This window comes from Hyaena hyaena, unplaced genomic scaffold (genome assembly GCF_003009895.1).
Source record: "Hyaena hyaena isolate Hyena2069 unplaced genomic scaffold, ASM300989v1 scaffold_1542, whole genome shotgun sequence".
Classification (NCBI taxonomy): Eukaryota; Metazoa; Chordata; class Mammalia; order Carnivora; family Hyaenidae; genus Hyaena; species Hyaena hyaena.
The window spans coordinates 201,846-221,721 of record NW_024082170.1 but is presented as its reverse complement, the minus strand read 5'-3'; the positions used below and the strand labels follow the sequence as shown (position 1 = coordinate 221,721).

The following is a 19,876-nucleotide window of genomic DNA, read 5'->3' as shown; positions in this document are numbered from 1 at the left end:
ATAAGTGAAAAGGAAGATTAATAGCGTTTATTACACTGATTAGATTTGCAGTGTGCTAATTAAAAGATGTTAGGACACAGACCCAGCCAAGGATCAGTGCATGCTAATGAGGACCAATAGACTTCTGAAGTCTAATTTTCTGCTTAATGAGAATAGTTTAAAATGTAATGTGTGCGTGGGGGGTGGGGACGTGGGGGATGAGATAAGAGGAGGAAATGCAGCTTAGTTATACTCTTTCTCATTATCACCATTAAGTATCTTGCTTTACCACCTCGGCAAAAAAAAAAAAAAAAAAAAAAAAAATCAATTATCACAGAAGGTTGTTTCAGAGTAAAACATTTTATCATTAGCCAATTAGAAAGAGCATAAAAATTTTCAAGGTCACCATTTTGTCTTTTTATTTCAAAGGTCTATTGTAAATTATTTTATTTTAGACAAGCAATCATTCAGAAGTTTCTTACCTCCTATTTCAAGGTCCTCGTGCGTGTAGTATTTCTCCAGGATATCTTGCCTCATTTGAACAACTTCTGACCGTCCTTGTATCTTAGCTAAGTGTTCCGATGTCAAATGTTTTATAAGTTTCTTTCTAACAGACTTGACATTTCCTAGAAGCTCTATGGGTATGTCTGATACTAAATATGGGAATTTGTCATCGAATTTTAAGTAATTGTCTCTTAGCTCAGTAATAAATGTCTTCGTACTCCCAGCAAGACCTTTTCCATATATGGTTGTAAAGGTGATCTCAAACAGTATCGAGCTGCAGAATTCCAACAGGTGTGCCGTGGCCCAATCTGTGGCTTTTAGTAGCTGGAGTTCAAAAACTTGTTTTAAATTCTGCATCATGTTTTCTGTGAGTATGTCCAAAGATTTCCCTTGTAAAAATTGATAGCAGACATGAAGTTCATCGTTCAGGTCATCATTGGTCGCCAGCTTTTCGATGGAAAATGCTTTCCTTAATAGCTTATTAGTAAATATTCGAAAGCTTAACTTGCGGTTTTTCACTACTAACTGGTACTGAAAGGGGTCCAGGATAAATGTTATATACTTTCCTAAAAGAAATGAATGAGAATATGAGTTCTTTTGGTAGCAAACAAACAAAGAATATACCTGAAATTTGAAAATACTTTAACCAAAATTAGAAAGATCTTAATAGCTAACATCTAGAAAGGTGCAAAGTTGAATAAAAATCCATTTTGTTCAAAGATTCCGGAACTGTTTCCTTTAAAAATGGAAGATAGTAGGAAAAACTCTTTAAGTTAAATATTCTTAAATTCTGAATGACTTTTAAAAAGACACTCTCTTATTTTAACTGAGTACCCGAGTACTTAAACTACCCTTGAAATATCCTCAGAATCTCTCAATTTATTAAACATTTCTCTTACAATAATACAAACAGGAAACAAACACCAAACAAACAAATCAAATTATTATTTATACTTCATAAAGAGCTATTTCATCTTAGCTTTGGTTGGATACAATATTTTTAAAAAATTTTTAACATTTATTTATTATTGAGAAACAGAGAGAGGCAGAGCATGAACAGGTGAGGGGCAGAGAGAAGGCGAGACACAGAATCGGAAGCAGGCTCCAGGCTCTGAACTGTCAGCACAGAGCCTGACGCAGGGCTTGAGCCCACAAACTGCGAGGTCATGGCCTGAGCTGAAGTCGGACGCTTAACCGACTGAGCCACCCAGGCGCCCCTGGATACAATACTTTTCACTCTGATAAATGAATATGTGGTATGAGGCCAGTACTCATAAATTAGTGTTCAGTGAAACACTAATACCAAATCAAAATGTCAACATTTTCATTTTTATACATGAGAAAAGTGGTTCATGGAGATTTAGCAACATGTCCAAGGTTACCTACTGATGTGTGACTAAAACAGGATTCCAAACTAGAACCTGTCCATTCATGCATTCATCCCAACATTCAGCATTTATTGAGATCCAGATATTTATTTGGATCTCTTTCCTCTTGAGATAAAAAGATACAAAGAAATCATTGTAGCACTGTGGATGGCGTTACAGCGGAGATGTGAATGCAATGTAAGGGAAAGAGAAAGTGAAATGTGCTTCCGTCTGCCTGGAGTTAGCACTCAGCAAGTGTTCCTCCAGGTGCTGACATTTGGTCTTTTCATAGACTGGTGTTGTCCAAACTTACCCAATTAAAAAACTGAGGGTGTCGGTTACCAACACAGATTCCTGCCTGATTCTGATTCACAGGCTTAGATGCGGGACCTACAGGTCTCTGTTTTTGACAGCGGCCTGACGTGACTTAAGGCACAGCACACTGAGGAGCACAGCCGTACTGTCCTTGGTCTCTCAAAACCGGAAGGAACCTTGGAGAGCTCCGAACTCTTGGGAACTCTTGGAGTTGGGAGAGTTCCCAGTTCCCAGTTGATTGTTGAGTTATCAATGAATCAGTTGAAATGAATCAAATGCATCAGTTGAAAAAGCTCAAGAGAGGTTAAGAGCCAAGAACACAGTGCCGTTTTTAGTGGCAGAGCCTGGACAAGAAGTCACTCTCCATGCATTGTCCTGTTCCTTACACACTGCCGATTTCTTCTCACTAGAGTGCTGTTTCAAGATTCCTAATTAGAAGTATTATGCAAGTAGTATTTAAAATGGGCATTTGATGTCCCTTTTTTTCTAAGAACAGACATGAAGTTTAGATAACCTTACAGATTTTAATGTCTGTTAATTGTGTCGTCTTCTAGAAAACAGTTCATAAATTTTAAAATTTGTAGGATTATCCACGCTTTCCTCTTCACTTTATCATAATTCCTCTGTGTGTGTGTGTGTGTGTGGGTGTGTGTGTGGGTGTGTGTGTGCAGCTTTCTTAGACCGACAATGCCTCACTTGTTATTTATTGATAATTCAAGCAGCATCAGAGACATTAAATTCAATGTGGTACAGGATTTAGAATAAAGTTTTGAATAACTTTCAACCTAATTCTTGAAACAGGACAATGTGTTTTTGGCTTACAATTTTAAAACATAACTTTTAAGTATACATTAATGTACATGTGTTATGATGTTTTTCTAAAAATCATACATCTTGAATTTTATTTACTGTATTTCTCCTTCATCTATTTAAGAAGGTGGGCAATCTAGGATTGTGGGTAAAGCTAGAAGTGGCTATTCATTATGGTCGTATCCCAAAGCTGCATCTATAAAGTAAACTGGAGTTTCCCCCCTAGGAAGAGTAAAAAGGACTCAACTGGATTTGAGCATATTTTATGACACCTGCTTTACCATAGCATCTTAATTAAATAAAATTGCCAGCATCTGCCTGACAAATAATTGAAAAAAAGAGTGAATTCTCTTATTTTGCAAAAGATATAATTTTAGGCAAAGCTATGTATTTTCACAGGTGGTGATTCATACTTTCCTCCTTTCACTAAATGAGAAGATTTTGTTAAATATCTTTAGGGTTATTTTAAATTAGTCACTAAAATTCAGAGAATGTATAAAAGATTCAGTTTGTAAAACACACAATTTTTAGAGAATAGTTTGAATTTTTCCTACCAATGTTCTACATTCATTAAAATCTAAGTGGAAAGACAAAACTATATTCAGCCATGACAGCATGGGCTACTGGCCATTGGCCTACTGAAGTAGACAGAGGCTGTGTGCATGCAAGAGTTTTTGTCTACAGTTCATCACCAATACACAGATATCCCCTCTCTCTCTCCTCGGGGGTGAGGATATGGGAAGAAACTATTAATTTCATTTTTTTAAGTTTTATTTATTTCTGAGAGAGAGACAAAGAGACAGACAGAGAGAGGAGAGAGAAAGAGAGAGAGAGAGAGAGTGAGCAGGGGAGGGTCAGAGAGACAGGGAGACACAGAATCTGAAACAGGCTCCAGGCTCTGAGCTAGCTGTCAGCACAGAGCCCGATGCGGGGTTCGAACTCACGAACCGTGAGATCATGTCCTGAGCTGAAGTCAGACACTTAACCAACTACGCCACCCAGGCACCGGAGATTAATTTCAAATAAAAGGAATAAAAGCTAAATGTGGAAATGCTGGTTCCAGTTGGCTAGAACTGTTATTGATTTTATTATTGATAAACTGTTTTTTTAATAAGCAATTATTGCTATAGGTTCCTTATAACCTCTATAAGCTCTTGTCAAGCTTCTTTATACTCCAGGACCTGTATTTTCTCTTCCTCATTCTTATTTTAATTTTCTTCAACGTCAAGGCATTGTGTTGTATCAACTTTCTTTCTGAGTAAGATGTGGATTGCTTTAAAAGTAGACGTTTTGATTTTCTGGATTTTACTTTTCAAGTGGGTTTGGAAGTACTAATAACCCTGGAGATGTTAGTTGGCTTTCCAACTTTTAATCTTCAGTATAAACAATTTAAGCTTAGTTTTCCAAAATTAATATTAATTTAAACCATCTGCCCACCATCTGCTAATGTGAGATGCAAAACCAGAGTTTCTTTGTAATCTTTAACCAGACAGTTAGGAAAACACATATACATTCATAAAATGAATTTAAATCTTTTAACAAAGGAAATCTGAAAAGTTAGTTCTGAAGGCCATGTATTCTTAGAGCAAAATTAACTTTTGCTCCAGTGTGACTTTATGTAAATGAATATCAAGTGTTGATAGGCAAGTTGCCTAGTTTACAAAGATCACAAGGTAGAAACAATATCCATTGCCATGTTTTCAAAAGAGAAAAGAATGCTGTCAGCAGCTGATATGAAATATTGATTTAAAGAATTTCAGAGTCTGCATTTGTCTAAAATAGAAATGTCAAAATGGGGCTCACTTCTGCAATATGTATACATATATATAATGTAATATTATATGAATTATATAATATGTAACATATATAATCATCTTTTAGGGCAATAAATTTGAAATGGGCTCAAAATTTTTCATGTCTTCTTTGCTAATGATTTCATTCTCGTCCCTTTTCAGAGCTGACTGAGTGTAATGGTAATCACTTTAGCATTCCTGTATAACCTGCAGACGATCTTTACTAACTCAGCAGCCTTCTCACTTTCAAAATTACTTCTTTTAGGAAGGTAAGGCTTCATGATGCAAAGTACATCAGTAAATATTTTAAGAAATTAGATCATTCACCCTGATGTCTTACAAAATGTTTGATACCTGGATCACTCTAAATTGAATTTTGATGTTTTCGTTTCAGATAGTTGGTGCTCTCCAGAGACACATCCCTGGGAATTCAGGACAACTCTTTGAGTATTTAGATTTAGAAATGCCTCGTCAACAGATACAAGATAAATTTGGATTTTAAAGAGGTTTTCCATAATTATAAGCTTTTAATCCCCATGCTTAGTTTGTTCTTCAACAGAAAAATTGAAAACATCTAGCCGAAAATATTAGTTGAAAAGTGTAATATGAATGAACTTTTTAGTTTATGAGGAGGACCACATTGTATAGTCCCTCTCTTATTAGGGAGATTTCACTAGCTGTTGACAATGATGTACAGTGGTGTTTCGCTGGGGTGACATCTAGGAAAAACTATTCCTCTGCACCACCACACAAAACCAATTAGAGAACTATTTTCTGCGACAGGTCACGAATTTACGTGGTTTCTCATGAAAAGATGTACCTTTTAATTTCTTTATTAAGATGACATCCATGTCCTTTGAGACTTTTGGGGATGACAATCATTTGCTCCTCATGCAAGAACATACAGTAACTGAAATCACATTATGGGACAAGGGTAGAAGTCTCTGTTGCTCATTTCACATTTTCCAAAGGAGCTATTTTGCAAACTGATCATCAGAAGCAAATGCATTAACAGGATGTCTTGACAGGAATTTATTCAAACTTGGCTAAGAAGCCAAAGGGAAGTAGTGGTACATATTCAACTGTGGTTGTGTGCTGTTGAGTTCAAAAATGTAACCATGGTCAAATCATTGAGACATCAGACATTCAACAAGCTTCTTAGTGTCTAAGTTTAAAATATCAAGCGTCAGTGGAAATTGGTTGTTTTTTGAACAGTGAATAAAATTTTTCAACTCTACTACAAGTTTCTGCTTGATCATCTTAGGTTATTTTTGTATAATGTATTAAAAAGGGAAAACTGAGAAGATCAATTATTTGTGGTATCTACTCATTAGAACATGAAGTTTAAGTTTTTAAGTAAGAGGTTTTTTCTTTTTTTTTTTTAAGTGAAGAATATAGTTTCGTTATTATGAAGCCAAAAGATCACTTAGAATAGAAGCACCAGCTATAGCCTTTATCTGTATTATAGTAAGTATTTCATCAGCTCTAAGGTACTGGGAATATCCTCATCAAATATTTATTGTGAATCAATCAGTGCTGAGCTCTGGTCTAAATGCTGGCAATAGAGGAGGTAAAGAATAATGAAGGTAAATAGACAAATGAATTAACAATAAATTCACAATGTATTAAATGCCGTGACAGAGTGATCCCGAGTGTAATGGGAGCCTGGCGAGGAGGTGTTAAACATCACAGGGGAGAAGAGACGGTCAGTGATCCTTTGGGAAGAAGTGTAATGTGACTATGGCCTCAAAAGATGAATCCATGTCAGTCATCTTTTCAGATAACTCACAAAGAGAACAGCACTCAGGCAGAAAGAACAGCAAGAAAAAACATAGGCACAAAAGGGCATCGCGTGTGAGGAGAACATTTCAAACCATCTGGTGTATTGATAGTGCACTAAGCAAAGGCAAGCAGCAGCAAAAGATAAGGCCAGAGAGGTAGGGAGCTCAGCCTCGGGGAGCCTTGTGAGGATTACGTTATATACTGCAGTTGCTCCAGGTCTAAGATGCATGATTTTTTTTTTCCATTCCCATTTTTCTGAAATCGTAGTGTGGGGAGAGACTTGCCAGTAGGTTGTGATGAAATGGATGCTGCCTGTTCATGCAAGAACACAGCCACGCTGCTAATTCCATCCAGTTGGGTCATTGTTTTTTTTCCTTCCAATTATATTAAAATGGCAGCACTGAAATGAAGTTGCTCTATGTACAAAAGGTTGCTTCCGATACTCAACGAAGTCATTACAGTAAGAGGAAATTACCTAAATTCTTTGGGAACAGAACATAAAATTCCAAGGCTGGTTAGAGGAAGGTAAAAGGGTTGAGCAAAGAAAGGGGCATAAGTAAAGATGACCAGTTAAGGAACACTCAGAGTCAGTGAGAGAACCCGGGGGGTTGTGTCATGAGAGTGAGTGACTAGGGCGTTGTGAGAAGGAACGAGGGATCTGTATTGTCAAACAAAGTGGAGAGGTCTCCACTCTGTAGAGGAGAAGGGGCCCCCTAATGTCCTCAGCAAGGCCGATGGCTGGTTCCGGGTGGGAGATCTCTAGGAGAAAAGCAAGCATGGGCAGCAAATGTAGGTAACTCCCAAAAACTCTGGATGCAAAAGAGAAAAAAAAGAAATGAAAGGGAACTAGAAGGAGAACATAGGAGAAGCCTATGTATGGTTTTAAGCTACTTGTAACAACCTAAGAGGGAAAGAAAAATGAAGTTCTATGTTTGGGAGGAATAAATAAATAATGCCCTTGGAGGCAGGAGGTTAGGGCCACAGAGACACGTAACAGTCTTAAACATTCTTTGAAATTAGAGAAAAGGGAGGAGCATAGTTGTGAGACACCCATCTATCTATCTGGTAGATAGGTGAGGGTGTGAGGTCACACCTGACGCCTTCATTCTTCTTGGGAAGAAAGGAAGGAGAGTGAGCTGCGTTGCTATAGCCCCGTGGGAGACGGGAGCTAGAAGAACCTGGAAAGGCTTTGCCTGCCCTCCCCCCAGCACGCTCCACCAGAAGTCAGAGAAAAGAAGTGTAGATAATCGACTCCGTAGAAATAAGATTTCTGGGACACAGGACAGAAAAGGTGAAGAAAAGAGGGGCGCCTGGGTGGCTTAGTCGGTTAAGCGTCCGACTCTCGCTCGGGTCATGATCTCGCGGTTCGTGGGTTCGAGCCCCGCGTCGGGCTCTGTGCTGACAACTCAGAGCCTGGAGCCTGTTTCCGTCTGTGACTCCCTCTCTCTCTCTGACCCTCCCCTGCTCCCGCTGTCTCTCTCTCTCCTAGAAATAAATAAAACATAAAAAAAAATTAAAAAAAAAAAAAGGTGAAGAAAAGAGATGGCTAGTCCAGCGACAAGTTGATGTAAGAGACCGTGTGCCAAGATGGCTACAGGAGACTCTTCCTAACCCTCTACGTTGCTCCTTTGCAACGGGACTCCGCCATTCTTCCCGGGAGGTGGTGAAGTGTATTTCCCTGCCCTTGAGCTGGGACTGGCCTATGATGGCTCTAGTAGAATGTCGTGGACGTGAGGTTTTGTAATATCTCAGCCTAGTTCTCAGGAGGCTTTGCAGCTTTTCCTCTCACCTACCTGAAACACTACGTGCCATGTAAGGACAACTTCTTGAGAATGAAACAGCGTGTGGAGAAGGAGGCCCAGCCAGGCATGTGATGAGGCCATCTTGGAACACCCAGTTCCCAGCTAAGCACCCAGATGACTCAAGCCACAGGAGTGATTCAGGCAAGACTGGCTGCCTTAAGGCATTACATCTGGGGGAGGTTTGTTACACGGAAGTGAAGAGCTCATACAGCTGGACAACAGGGGCCCTCAAGGAGGATGAGAGAAGAACATTCCAACTTTTCCTCTCAGCCCTACAATGTTGGGATGTTTAGTAATCTTGCTGTAGTTTTCTTTTTTCTTTTGTAAGCATTTTATTCAAGTCAGAAGCATAACAAACATTTTAAGATTAAAAATACATTGTAAAAAATACATTCTAGATCAGTGGTTGCTAGGGGATCAGGTTGGGAGGAAAGCAGAATGAGTATGTGGAACACAGAGGATTTGGGGGGCACTTAAACTATCCTCTATGATAGTGAATAATATACAGGGGATGGTGGATCCATGGCATACATTTATCAGAACTCAAAGAACTATACAACACAAAGAGCGGACCCAAAGGTAAACCACAGACTTTTAATAAGGTATCAACACTGGCTCATCAGCTGTAACAAATTATGGGATATAATATAGTAGGAAATAATAAGGAAAAGTATGATCAAGGGAAACAGGATATACGGGAAATCTCTCTCAAACCTAAAACTGCTCTACAAAATGAAGTCTGTTATTGCATTCTAGCATTATATTTTTCTTTGAACCATTCTTAAAACCAAGCCATACTAAGCCAAAATGGTAGGTGGGAGAGTAGGGTTCCCTAGGTACCCTTAAGACTCTTACACTTGGCTTTTTTAATGTGAAAGTTACTGTACTCGAAGAAATAGTTTGCTTTCGTATTCGTCTACAAATGAAACAACAATATATAAATATTCCATATTTTGCCTAGAGAAAAATACAACTTAAGAACAACTGAGAAAAATTCAACTGAGAATTTATTATTTTTTAAGTATTTTTTTTTAATTTTAAGTAGGTTCCACACCCAAGGCAAGGCTTGAATTCATGGCCCTGAGATCAAGAGTTGCATACTCTACCAACTAGGCCAGCCAGACACCTCGAGAACTTATGACTTATGGGAGGTACTCATAGAAGTGCTGCTTACCCCCAAGGAGAACAGTGAAGGTGTCACCATGTTGCTTTTGAAGCGTTTTCATGAAACCTAAAGGATCCTTTTGGAAGTTCAAGGCCTCTCCAAAGTAAGGAAGCCAGCCTTTTATCAATGGAGGCTCACCGGGTCTCCTATAAGAAAAACACACAAACACAAGAAAAACGTAAGTCCTTGTTTCAATACACGTGGGTCATGAATCCACTCTAGAAGTGAATGGATGAATTGCACAGCTATTTCCAATTCTTTTACTCGATGATTGTTATATAATCATAGACATGGACTTACAGAGCCCCACTAGTATGTGTGGGTTTGGGGGGGAGGCAGTTCAATTTCTAGGTTTTGGTGAGCAACCTTGTGAAGAAATTGTATCTTGTAAGACCCAAAATGGCTGGCTAAGATGACAGCTACACACAGTAAACATTTTACGTCCGAGAGCTCTGTGCCGAGTGTTAGATGTCAGGCAGTTCACTTGTCAAAGTAAAGGTCTTTGTTATCAGATGTCACTTAGGCTGGGATTATATCATTAGCAGAGGAGCAATTAATAATCTTGAAAAATATTTTATGCTGAGGAGAACAGTAAAAGCTTCAACATTGTTTCCATGAAGTATATCTTACTACGTTCTTTCATAACGTTTTTCTTCAAACTACAAAATGAAGAGGTTTGTTAAATTTTACGAGACAACATATGAGACACATTCAGTGGAATGCTGAAATACTGTGAATTAAAAAACAAGTTTCTTCTTTTTTGACCTATAATCCTAGCAAAACTGGACTTCAAAATTTCTTCTTCATTTATTCTGTGAACTCAATCTGATTTAAAGCAAAAAAAAAACAAACAAACCCAAAGCCATTTTATCCTAGAAGGGATTAAAACAAATATTCAAGAGAACTCTGATAATTCTCTATCCCATCTGTGAAGATGGCTTGTACTAAAGGCAGAACAAGCCATTTTGATTAATCACAAGATATTACTAGCTCAGGCCTAGTCAAAGATCAAGATTATGATCATATTCAACATGCACTTTCATGTAGCTAGATTAACCCTATCAAAAGCTTTTATTTTCCCACAACCCAACATGGCAGAATTGAACTTAAGACATAAACATCAGATCTTTCGGGGGAAAAAAATAAACTAACACAAAATAAGCCCAAAGTATGGTAGAAATAAAGGAAAAAGGTATCAAAACTCTGCTTTATGTTTTTAGAATAAAGCTGATTTTTATACTAATTTATAAAATATATGGTGTTACTTAGATACATATACTTATTCATAGGAAGATAAGAAACATTGCCTAAAAAGGGTGTATCTTATGCTTCATCCTTTTCCCTGTTACTTTCTTTTTTTTTTTTTTAATTTTTTTTAATGTTTTATTTATTTCTAGGAGAGAGAGAGACAGCGTGAGCAGGGGAGGGTCAGAGAGAGAGGGAGTGCCAGACTCTGAAACAGGCTCCAGGCTCTGAGCTGGCAGTCAGCACAGAGCCCGACGCGGGGCTCGAACCCACGAACCGCGAGATCATGACCTAAGCGAAAGACGGACGCTCAACCGACTAAGCCACCCAGGCGCCCCTCCCTGTTACTTTCTTAAATGCTAACTTTAAGAAATGGAGACTTGCTTTTCTGAGAAATTTAGAAGTGTACCAAAAAAAAAAAAAAACATTTTAACAGTTAATTCTATACCCAGAGATTAAACAAGAGGAGACAACGTATATGATTGTAGGGTAGGATCTCCAAATTAGAAACTGCCGTCCCATACAGGCTATAAATCAATGGCTTTCAAAATTTGTAAGTGATCACAGTTCACAAGATTTCCTTTCAAAATGTTAACTCTCTTCCTTGGTCTATTTTCACTCTGCTTTGTTTAATGTTGCTTGAATGCTGCATTGTGACAAAGATTTTGAAAGGCTTTTTGTCATATCGTAATTTAACGTCACTAATTTCATCCTCTACGCACTGTCATTTGGTCAAAAGCTGCATTCTTCACCGGATGTCTGCGGGGGGAAAGGATAAAGCTCAGAAATCCAGGGGAATATTAAGCTAATGTTCAGAGTTAGGGACACCCATTAGGAAGCCACTGTATTGCTACAAAGATGAGGGAGTCATCATTTCTTACAGCCATGTTCATTTTGGCAGGAATAAGCTCAAATGTATGAAACACCATGTCACAACTATGCATATTTTCAGCAAAAAACATAGTGCTGGTTCATCTTATGACCCATCAAAGACAGACAACAGAAACCCGTCTTCATCAGTACATTTGTAAAAATTATTTAGAGACGAAAGACATCACCATCATGATCTAGAAAGGCCTGCTGACATATGGCACAGTGTAAATACTGCTATTTGTCTCTCTCATGCTCTGTGACTTCGCAAATGAAATATCCACTGCCCACTGCTGAATAAGGGAATAGATACCTAATGTTTCTTGGGAATTATCAGGTCCCAAAGCCTAAAAAGAACAGATTCTGAAGCAAAAGTGGGTAACTAAAAAAATAAAGAATAAATAAATTTTAAAAATGCAAAAAACAAAAAACAAAAATTGTGGTCCACACCCCACTTAATTCCACTCTGATGGTATATACTTCCTCAAACGTTCTCTTTACTATTTAAGACACTACAAGGACACATCTCGTAAATTTTACAAATTAGAGCCTAAAAAGGTTCTCAATGATTAAACCCAAGTTCTTAATTATTATTATTATTATTATGTTTTTACAGAGTGCTTGTGCATGGATGTGCGCAAATAGGGGAAGCGGGGGTGGGCTCAGAGGGAGAGGAAGGGAGGAAGTTCCAAGCAGGCTCCATACCGTCAGTGCAGAGCCTAACACGGGGCTTGGTCTCACGAACCATGAGATCATGACCTGAGCTGAAATCAAGAGTACTTGCTGGGATGAGCACTGGGTGTTGTATGTAAGCGATGGGAATCTACCCCTAAAACCAAGAGCACACTGTACACACTCTATGTTAGCCAATTTGACAATAAATTATATTTTAAAAATTAGCAAAAAAAAAAAAGTCAGTCACTTAACTGATTGAGCCACCCAGACACCCTTAATACTGGGAAATTTTAAATCTACTACACTAGCTACATAGACACCCAGTTGCTTTTTAACTTGAGAATGATAATATCAACCTTAAAGGTTTACCATTCATTCTTGAAAGCAGTTGGTATACAAACAAGATTAGTTTTCCAGGCTATCCATACATTGTAAGCAGCGGCACATAAATGGTTTAGTTCTTTTATTATCTGTGTGAACTGTTTTATTCGTCAACTCTCCTGCTATCTATTTAAGGAGCTAGGAAGACATCACTCCCATCTTCACTACGAGACAAAAGCTGAACAAATTTAGTATCAACAACTCCTCTTAGATTCATTAAGGAACTGATGCCACCAGGCAAACCATTGCCCTGAAAGCTAGAGAGACAGGTGGAATGCAGAAAAGCCTAGCTCGCTGGAGTCTGTAACAGAGACTCTGTAAAGTGAGTGGACTAATTGCTGGAGACTGAGCAAGGACTAACTTATGATATAAAATCCTAAGGGCCCAGACTTGTGAGGGTCTCTACAGTGCTCACACAAGGAGAAATAGATAATCTGAATTAGTACGCATCTATCAAATAAATTGAATCAGTAATTTTTTGAAGTTTATTTATTTTGAGAGAGACAGAGACAGCGCAAGTAGGGTAGAGGCAGAGAGAGAGGAGGAGAGAGAAAGAATCCCAAGCAAGCTCTGCACTGCCAGCACAGAGCCCCATGCGGGGCTTGAACCCACAAAGCTGTGGGATCATGACCTGAGCTGAACCCAAGACTCAGAGGCTTAACCGACAGAGCCACCCAGGCACCCTTGAATCAATAATTTATAATCTTCCAAAGCAGAAGGCACCAGGTCTAAAGCTCACTGGTGAATTTTGTCAGACATATAAGGAAGAAATGTTACCAGTTCTCTCCAATCTCTTCTAGAAAATAGAAGCAGAGAAAACACTTCCTAACTCATCCTATGAGGCCAGCATTACCCTAATACAAAACCAGACAAAAACATCACTAAAAGGAACACTGTAGATCAATAAACATAACATAGGTTTTAAAATCCTCAACAAAATAATAATAAATTGAACTCAACAGCGTATAGAAAGGATTATACATTAGGAGCAAGTGAAATTGATTCTAGGTATTTACGGCTGCTTCAACATTCAAAAATCAATTAATGTAATTAATGTAATCCATTACCTCAAAGGGATACAGAAAGAAAATCATCTGATCATATCCATAGATACAGAAACATCATTTGACAAAATTAACACCTATTCATGAAAAAATTCTCAGAAAACCAGGATGAAAGGAAAATTCACCTTGATCAACAAGAGCTACAAAAAAACCTTACAACTAACATCATACTTAATAGTGAGAAACTAGATACTTTCCTGCCAAGATCTAACACCGGACAAAGATCCCCCTTTCACCACTCCTGTCTGACATTATCGTGGGAGTCCTAGCTAATGCAGTAAGACAAGAACAGAAAATACAAGGTATACAGATGGAGAAGAATTAAAGCTGTTCTTGTTGCAGATAACATGACTGTCTATGCAGAAAATCTCAAAGAATCAACCAAAAAATCCCTCCTGGAACTAATAAGCAATTACAGCCAGGTAGCAGAACACATGATTAATAAACAAAAATAAATTGCTTTCCTATTTACCAGCAGTGTATAAGTGGAATTTGAAATAAAAAGGCCATTTACATTGGCACCCATAAAAATGAAATACTTTGGTATAAATCTAACAAAATATGTACAAAATCTACATAAGAAGAACTACAAAACTCTGAGGAAATAAATCAAATAAAAGTTAAATAAATGGAAGGATATCCCATGCACATCAATAGAATCAACAGACACACCCTATTGTCAAGATGTTAGTTCTTCTCAACTTTATATACAGATTCAAGGCAATCCTGACCAGAACCCAGAAAGTTACTTTGTGGACATTGACAAAACTGATTCTAGAGTTTATATGGGAAGGGAAAAGACCCAGAATAGCCAACATAATATCGAAGGACAAGAACAAAGTGGGAGCAATGATACTTCTCAACTTCAATACTTACTGTAAAGCAACAGTAATCAAGAGAGTGTGTTACTGGTAAACAAACAGACAAATAGGTCAGTGGAACAGAAGAGAAAGCCCAAAATTACACCAACACAAATAGTCAACCGATCTTTGACAAAGGAGCAAAGTCATTCAATGGAGAACGGATAGCCTTTTCAACAAATGGTGGTAGAATAATGACATCCTCCTGACGAAAACAGAAATCTAGACACAATTCTTATACCTTTCACAAAAATTAACTCTAAGTAGATCAGAGACCTAACTGTAAAATGCAAAACTATAGAACTCCTAGCAGATAACAGAAGAAAAATCTAGATGACCTCGGGGCTGGTGATGACTTTTTAGATACAATATCAAAAGTATGATCTATGAAAGAAAAAAAGTAACTTCTTTAAAAACTCCTGCAAAATACACTGGTAAGAGAATGAAAACCCATATTTCAAACTGGAAGAGAAATCTTTGCAAAACACATACCTGATAAAGGACTAATAACCAACATATACAAAGAACTCTTAAAACTCAACAGTAAGAAAAAAGCAATTAAAAATGGGTAAAAGATCTGAACAGACACCTAACTGTGGAAGACAATGGCAAATAAACATAAAAAGATGTCCCACATCACATATTATCAGGAAATTTCAAATTAAAACAACAAGGAGCTACCATTATACACCTATTAGAATAGCCAAACTCAAAACACTGACTGCCCCAAATGCTGACAAAAATGTGGAACAACAGAAATTCTCATTGCCAGTGGGAATACAAAGTGGTACAGCTACTCTGGAAGACAGTTTGGCAGTTTCTTATAAAACTAAACATACTCTTACCACATGACCCAACAACTGTGATCCTTGGTATTTACCCAAATGAGTTGAAAACTTGTGTCCACACAAAACCTGCGCACAAATGTTCAAGCAACTTTAGTCACAATTGCCAAAACTTGGGAACAATCAAGATATCCTTCAGTTGGTGAACAGATAAAGAAACTGTGGTAAATCTGGTTGGTAGAATATTATTCAGTGATAAAAAGACATAAGCTATCATGCCACAGAAAGAAATGGAAGAAACTTAGTCACATATTGCTAAGTGAAAGAAGCCAATCTGAAAAGGCTACATGCTGTATAATCACAACTATATGACATTCTGGAAAAGCCAAAACTAGAATTATTAAAAGATCAGTAGTTGCCAAGGGATTGAGGGAGAGAGGGACGAACAGGAGCAGCACATAGGATTTTTAGGACAGTGAAACTATTCTGTATGTTACTGTAATGATGCATGTATTTCATCATACATTTGTCGAAACCCACATAATGTACAACACAAAAATGATCCCTGATGTAAACTAGGACTTTAGTTAATATTAACGCATTAATGTTGGGTCAATTGTAACAAATATACTATACTAATGCAAGATGTTAATATTTGTAGAAATTATGGGGATAGGAAGGTGGGGAGGTTATATGGGAACTCTGCAGTTTCCTCTCAATTCTTCTGTAAACCTCAAATTGCTCTATAAAAAGGAGCATATTTATCTATATAGGTATCTCCATATATGTATTAAATTTTAAGCAAGAAATTGATATGTAAGTTTACATTTTTTAAAATTAAGGATTTTTTTAAAAAGATGGACAAATCTAAAGTATTAGTATCAGGCAGTGTGTAAATTGATACAAAATGTGGTATTTTTTAAGAGGAAACTGATGGTTATCAGAGGAAAAGGGGAAGGAGGGATGGGTTAAATAGGGGATGTGGATTAAAGAGCGTACTTGTGATGAGCACTGGGTGATGTATGGAAGTGTTGAATCACTATATTTTATACCTGAGACTCTATGTTAACTAACTGGAATTGAAAAAAAAAAAAAAAAACTTTAAAAGAGAGTAAAGGGTTCTAGAATCCGAAAAGTGAGAAAACTTCTGGGCATTATTCCCAGCCATGATAAGCCAGTTTCTTGCTATGTCCTCATAAGGAGCCATTGTTGAGGAATCCCAGGCACCTATTTGAGACCTGGGCTGGGCTGGGGATTTCGTAGCTTCTACCTCAGGAAGTTGGTTTTCAATGACCTGAGGGGACTCTGACTAAACTTAGTTTCTTCCTCGGCATTGTAGGGTTTTTCTCTATTTTATCTATTAATTATTTTCACTTTAAAGAAAAAGTGAAAAATCTATTAATAAAAATTCTTTTACATCTTTTTCTTATTTTTTATTCTTTTTTTTGCATTTTAAAAATTCAGTTTGTTAAAATGTTTTTGTTTACCTTTATTTTTGTCTGGCACTATGTTGATTCCATCATAAAGATCGGTTTTTTAGGTATGCTTTGAAAGTGATTTTCTTTTGAAGTAATTTGGGTCAAGTTTCTCCATACCTCCTGACAGTTTTAAGCTGGCATGGGGAGATGCTGCCTCCAGTAAGGGTAACATGCTGCTGAGTCTCGAGGCCATCTCTGCTGAGGGAAAGACCCATGATGGCAACTGCCATTGGCAAGAATATCTTTGCCAAGGTGAAGTTGACCTGACACATTCTGATTGGAAAAGAGATGGTCATGAAGATCCTTAACAGGAGTCAGTCTTGTTAAGTATCCTAGAAAGTAAAAATAGTGAGGGCCTTGGATCACGCCAACATTACGAACTTACGTGAAATGATGGAGACAGGAAGAGTCTACCTTATCATGGAGATGCTAATGAGGAAGAATTGTTCGATTACCTAGTGGATCGTGGCAGTATGAAAGAGAAAGAGGCCCCGGGAAAATTCTGCTAGAGGGTGTCTGCTGTACAGTATTGCTTCCAAAAGGGTATTGTCCATAGACCTAAAGGCAGAAAACCAACTATTGGAAACTGACGTAAACATCCGGTTGCAGACTTTGGCTTCAGCAATGAATTCCCCTTTGGCAATATGTTGGATGCCTTGTGTGGCAGCTTCCTTATAATGCCTTGGAACACTTTCAGGACCAAAAGTAAGACGGCTTCATGGTGGATGTGTGGAGCCCAAGAGTCATCTTATATATTCTGGTCATCATATCCCTGCATTTTGATGGACAACGTTTTAAGGATCAGAGAAAGCAGTAGTGAGTAGAATATACCATATTCACTTCTACCTGTCCATAGAGTGTGAAAACCTGTCAAGATACTTCCCATCCTCCATCTCAGGGAGAGGTGCATTAGAACAAACCAGGAAAATTCCATGGATGAATGAGGCTCAGGAAGATGAGGAACTGAACCCTTAATATGGAGTCACTCCCTGAGTACTGAGACCCTGGCGGACTGAGTTGATGGTATCCACTGGCTTCACAGTGCAAAGAGGGGCAGGTAGAAACGATGACATGATGTGAAGGCTGTGAAGATTACCTTCCCTTGAGTCTTTATCCACAGACAGAGACACCATAGGCCAGTGCATGACACTCAAGAGTCCATGAATATTGACCTTTTAGAGAAATTTGTTCACAATATATATTATCTGTAAGTTAATAAAGCAGTTAAGTAACCATAGGCACAACAGCATTTTCCTTAAAAATTTGGTAAGGGATATAATTCAAAGAGAAAGGTCTGGGATGCTTTAAGATGTTCATGGTCATTATGCTTGGTGGTGAGATTATGGGGTTTGGGAGCTGGACTCTTCAAGTTTGCATGATACAAACATACTGCTTTTGAAGAGTACTTGTTCACTTGTAGAATGCCCCTCACTTTGGGTTGTCTCCTGTCTTCTCATGATCCGATTGAAGTTGTAACATTTTGGGAAACAATCTCACAGAAGCAATGTGCCCCTCTCAGGGTGTATAGCAGTACACAATACACTTCTGTTTTTGAAGTTTAAAAACACACGCTAGGGGCGCCTGAGTGGCTCAGTCGGTTGGTTCGTGGGTTTGAGCCCCATGTCCGGCTCTGTGCTGACAGCTCAGAGCCTGGAGCTGCTTCAGATTCTGTGTCTCCCTCTCTCTGCCCTTCCCCTGTTCACGCTCTGTCTCCCTATTTATTTAAATAAATAAACTTAAAAAAATGGAATTGCAGCTAGCAGACTATGACAACTGGGGTTCCCCTGACTGTCTTCAAAGCTGCACCCGGACAAAGAAACCACGGCACAGAGCACACTGTCTCCATTCGCGCACAGAACCCCAGTGTATCTCATGCTTACATTTAGGGAGTGAATTACATTTTTTTCTCCTCATATATGATGAACCATAGATTCTTTATGACCTCGATTCCCATGTTGAACAGAAATGATGTGTTTAATATTCGTTTACTGCAAGAATCACAACTATCATAATCTCTTTTTAGGATGAACATTGATCCAACTATGTCTAGAAAAATTATGCAATTCATTACCGTAAGTAATCTCTATTGTACCCTGTGCTTAACCTTTACTCCTCCCCACCCCCCATTTTATAATCTCGCAAATCCACTGGTGTTATGTGATTGGCATCTGGTGTTCATAAACCTCTGCCTCACAAAGGATCAATGAAAAATCTCTAGATGAAAATGCCATTTTTCAGTCTATCAATGACTCAGTTCTCTGTTCTTTGGTAACTTTTGTACCACTCTAGAAAGTTCTGTTGACTTTGCAGCTCATAAATAAAACCTTTATTCTTGAAATCTTTTGGCTTTATCAGGATGGCAATCGACAGTAGTGAAGATACCACTGTTCAAGCACTTTGGATCCAAGTATTAAATGTAATGGCAATGCAAAAGCCAGCAATGCTGAATGGTCACAAATTTCTCTATTATTGGCATGGAGTCATAGCAAAACCAACACGAACACAACTATATCTTCACACCCGTAGAGGGTACCTTTGGGAGCAATACTGCAGTTGAACCTTTAGCTGTCAGTTCATCTATGTGATTGTGTCATCCGCACAAAGCTTTGTCTGTGGAATGTGCCTTGTAAACTCAATTCCATTAACAGATTTGTACTAATGCCTTGATCAAGTGAGTGATTTGTAAGTGCTTCTTTGGATAAGAAGCCAAACCACATTCATGTAGGATTTCACTCAGAGAAGGCTATGATTGAGGTTTTTTTTTTTTTTAACTGGGAGGGACGCCCAGTTTGGCACCAATGAAATAATGTCAAGACATGTTAAAAACAAAACAAAACAAACCAAAAACCACAAGTCTCAAGCATGCCCCATGATGACTACAACACCAGAAGACGTTTCTTTATGAACTTGACCCTGGTTAGCAGGGCATAGTTCAAGCCCTCCTCCTTTCTCATGTGCACTGATGCCTCCTGATGGCTCCTGATGGCTCAGGTTCCAGGCT

The 19,876-nt window shown here is 38.2% G+C and overlaps 1 protein-coding gene and 1 non-coding gene across 2 annotated transcripts in view; one reads left to right on the top strand and one right to left on the bottom strand.

The window, feature by feature from the left end:
* LOC120225910 (cytochrome P450 7B1) overlaps positions 1–17,090 on the bottom strand; it is a 36,011-nt gene extending 18,921 nt beyond the window's left edge. The window contains exons 1-3 of the mRNA XM_039224092.1: positions 16,993–17,090; positions 9,527–9,663; positions 462–1,049 (exon numbers count right to left, since the gene is read on the bottom strand). Of these exons, the coding sequence (XP_039080023.1) occupies positions 462–1,049; positions 9,527–9,663; positions 16,993–17,090 (823 nt within the window). The remainder of the gene's footprint in view (positions 1–461; positions 1,050–9,526; positions 9,664–16,992) is intronic.
* Positions 7,859–7,943, top strand: TRNAE-CUC. Its single transcript has one exon. It is a non-coding gene; the product is annotated as a tRNA-Glu (tRNA).
* Positions 17,091–19,876: the final 2,786 nt, after the last annotated feature.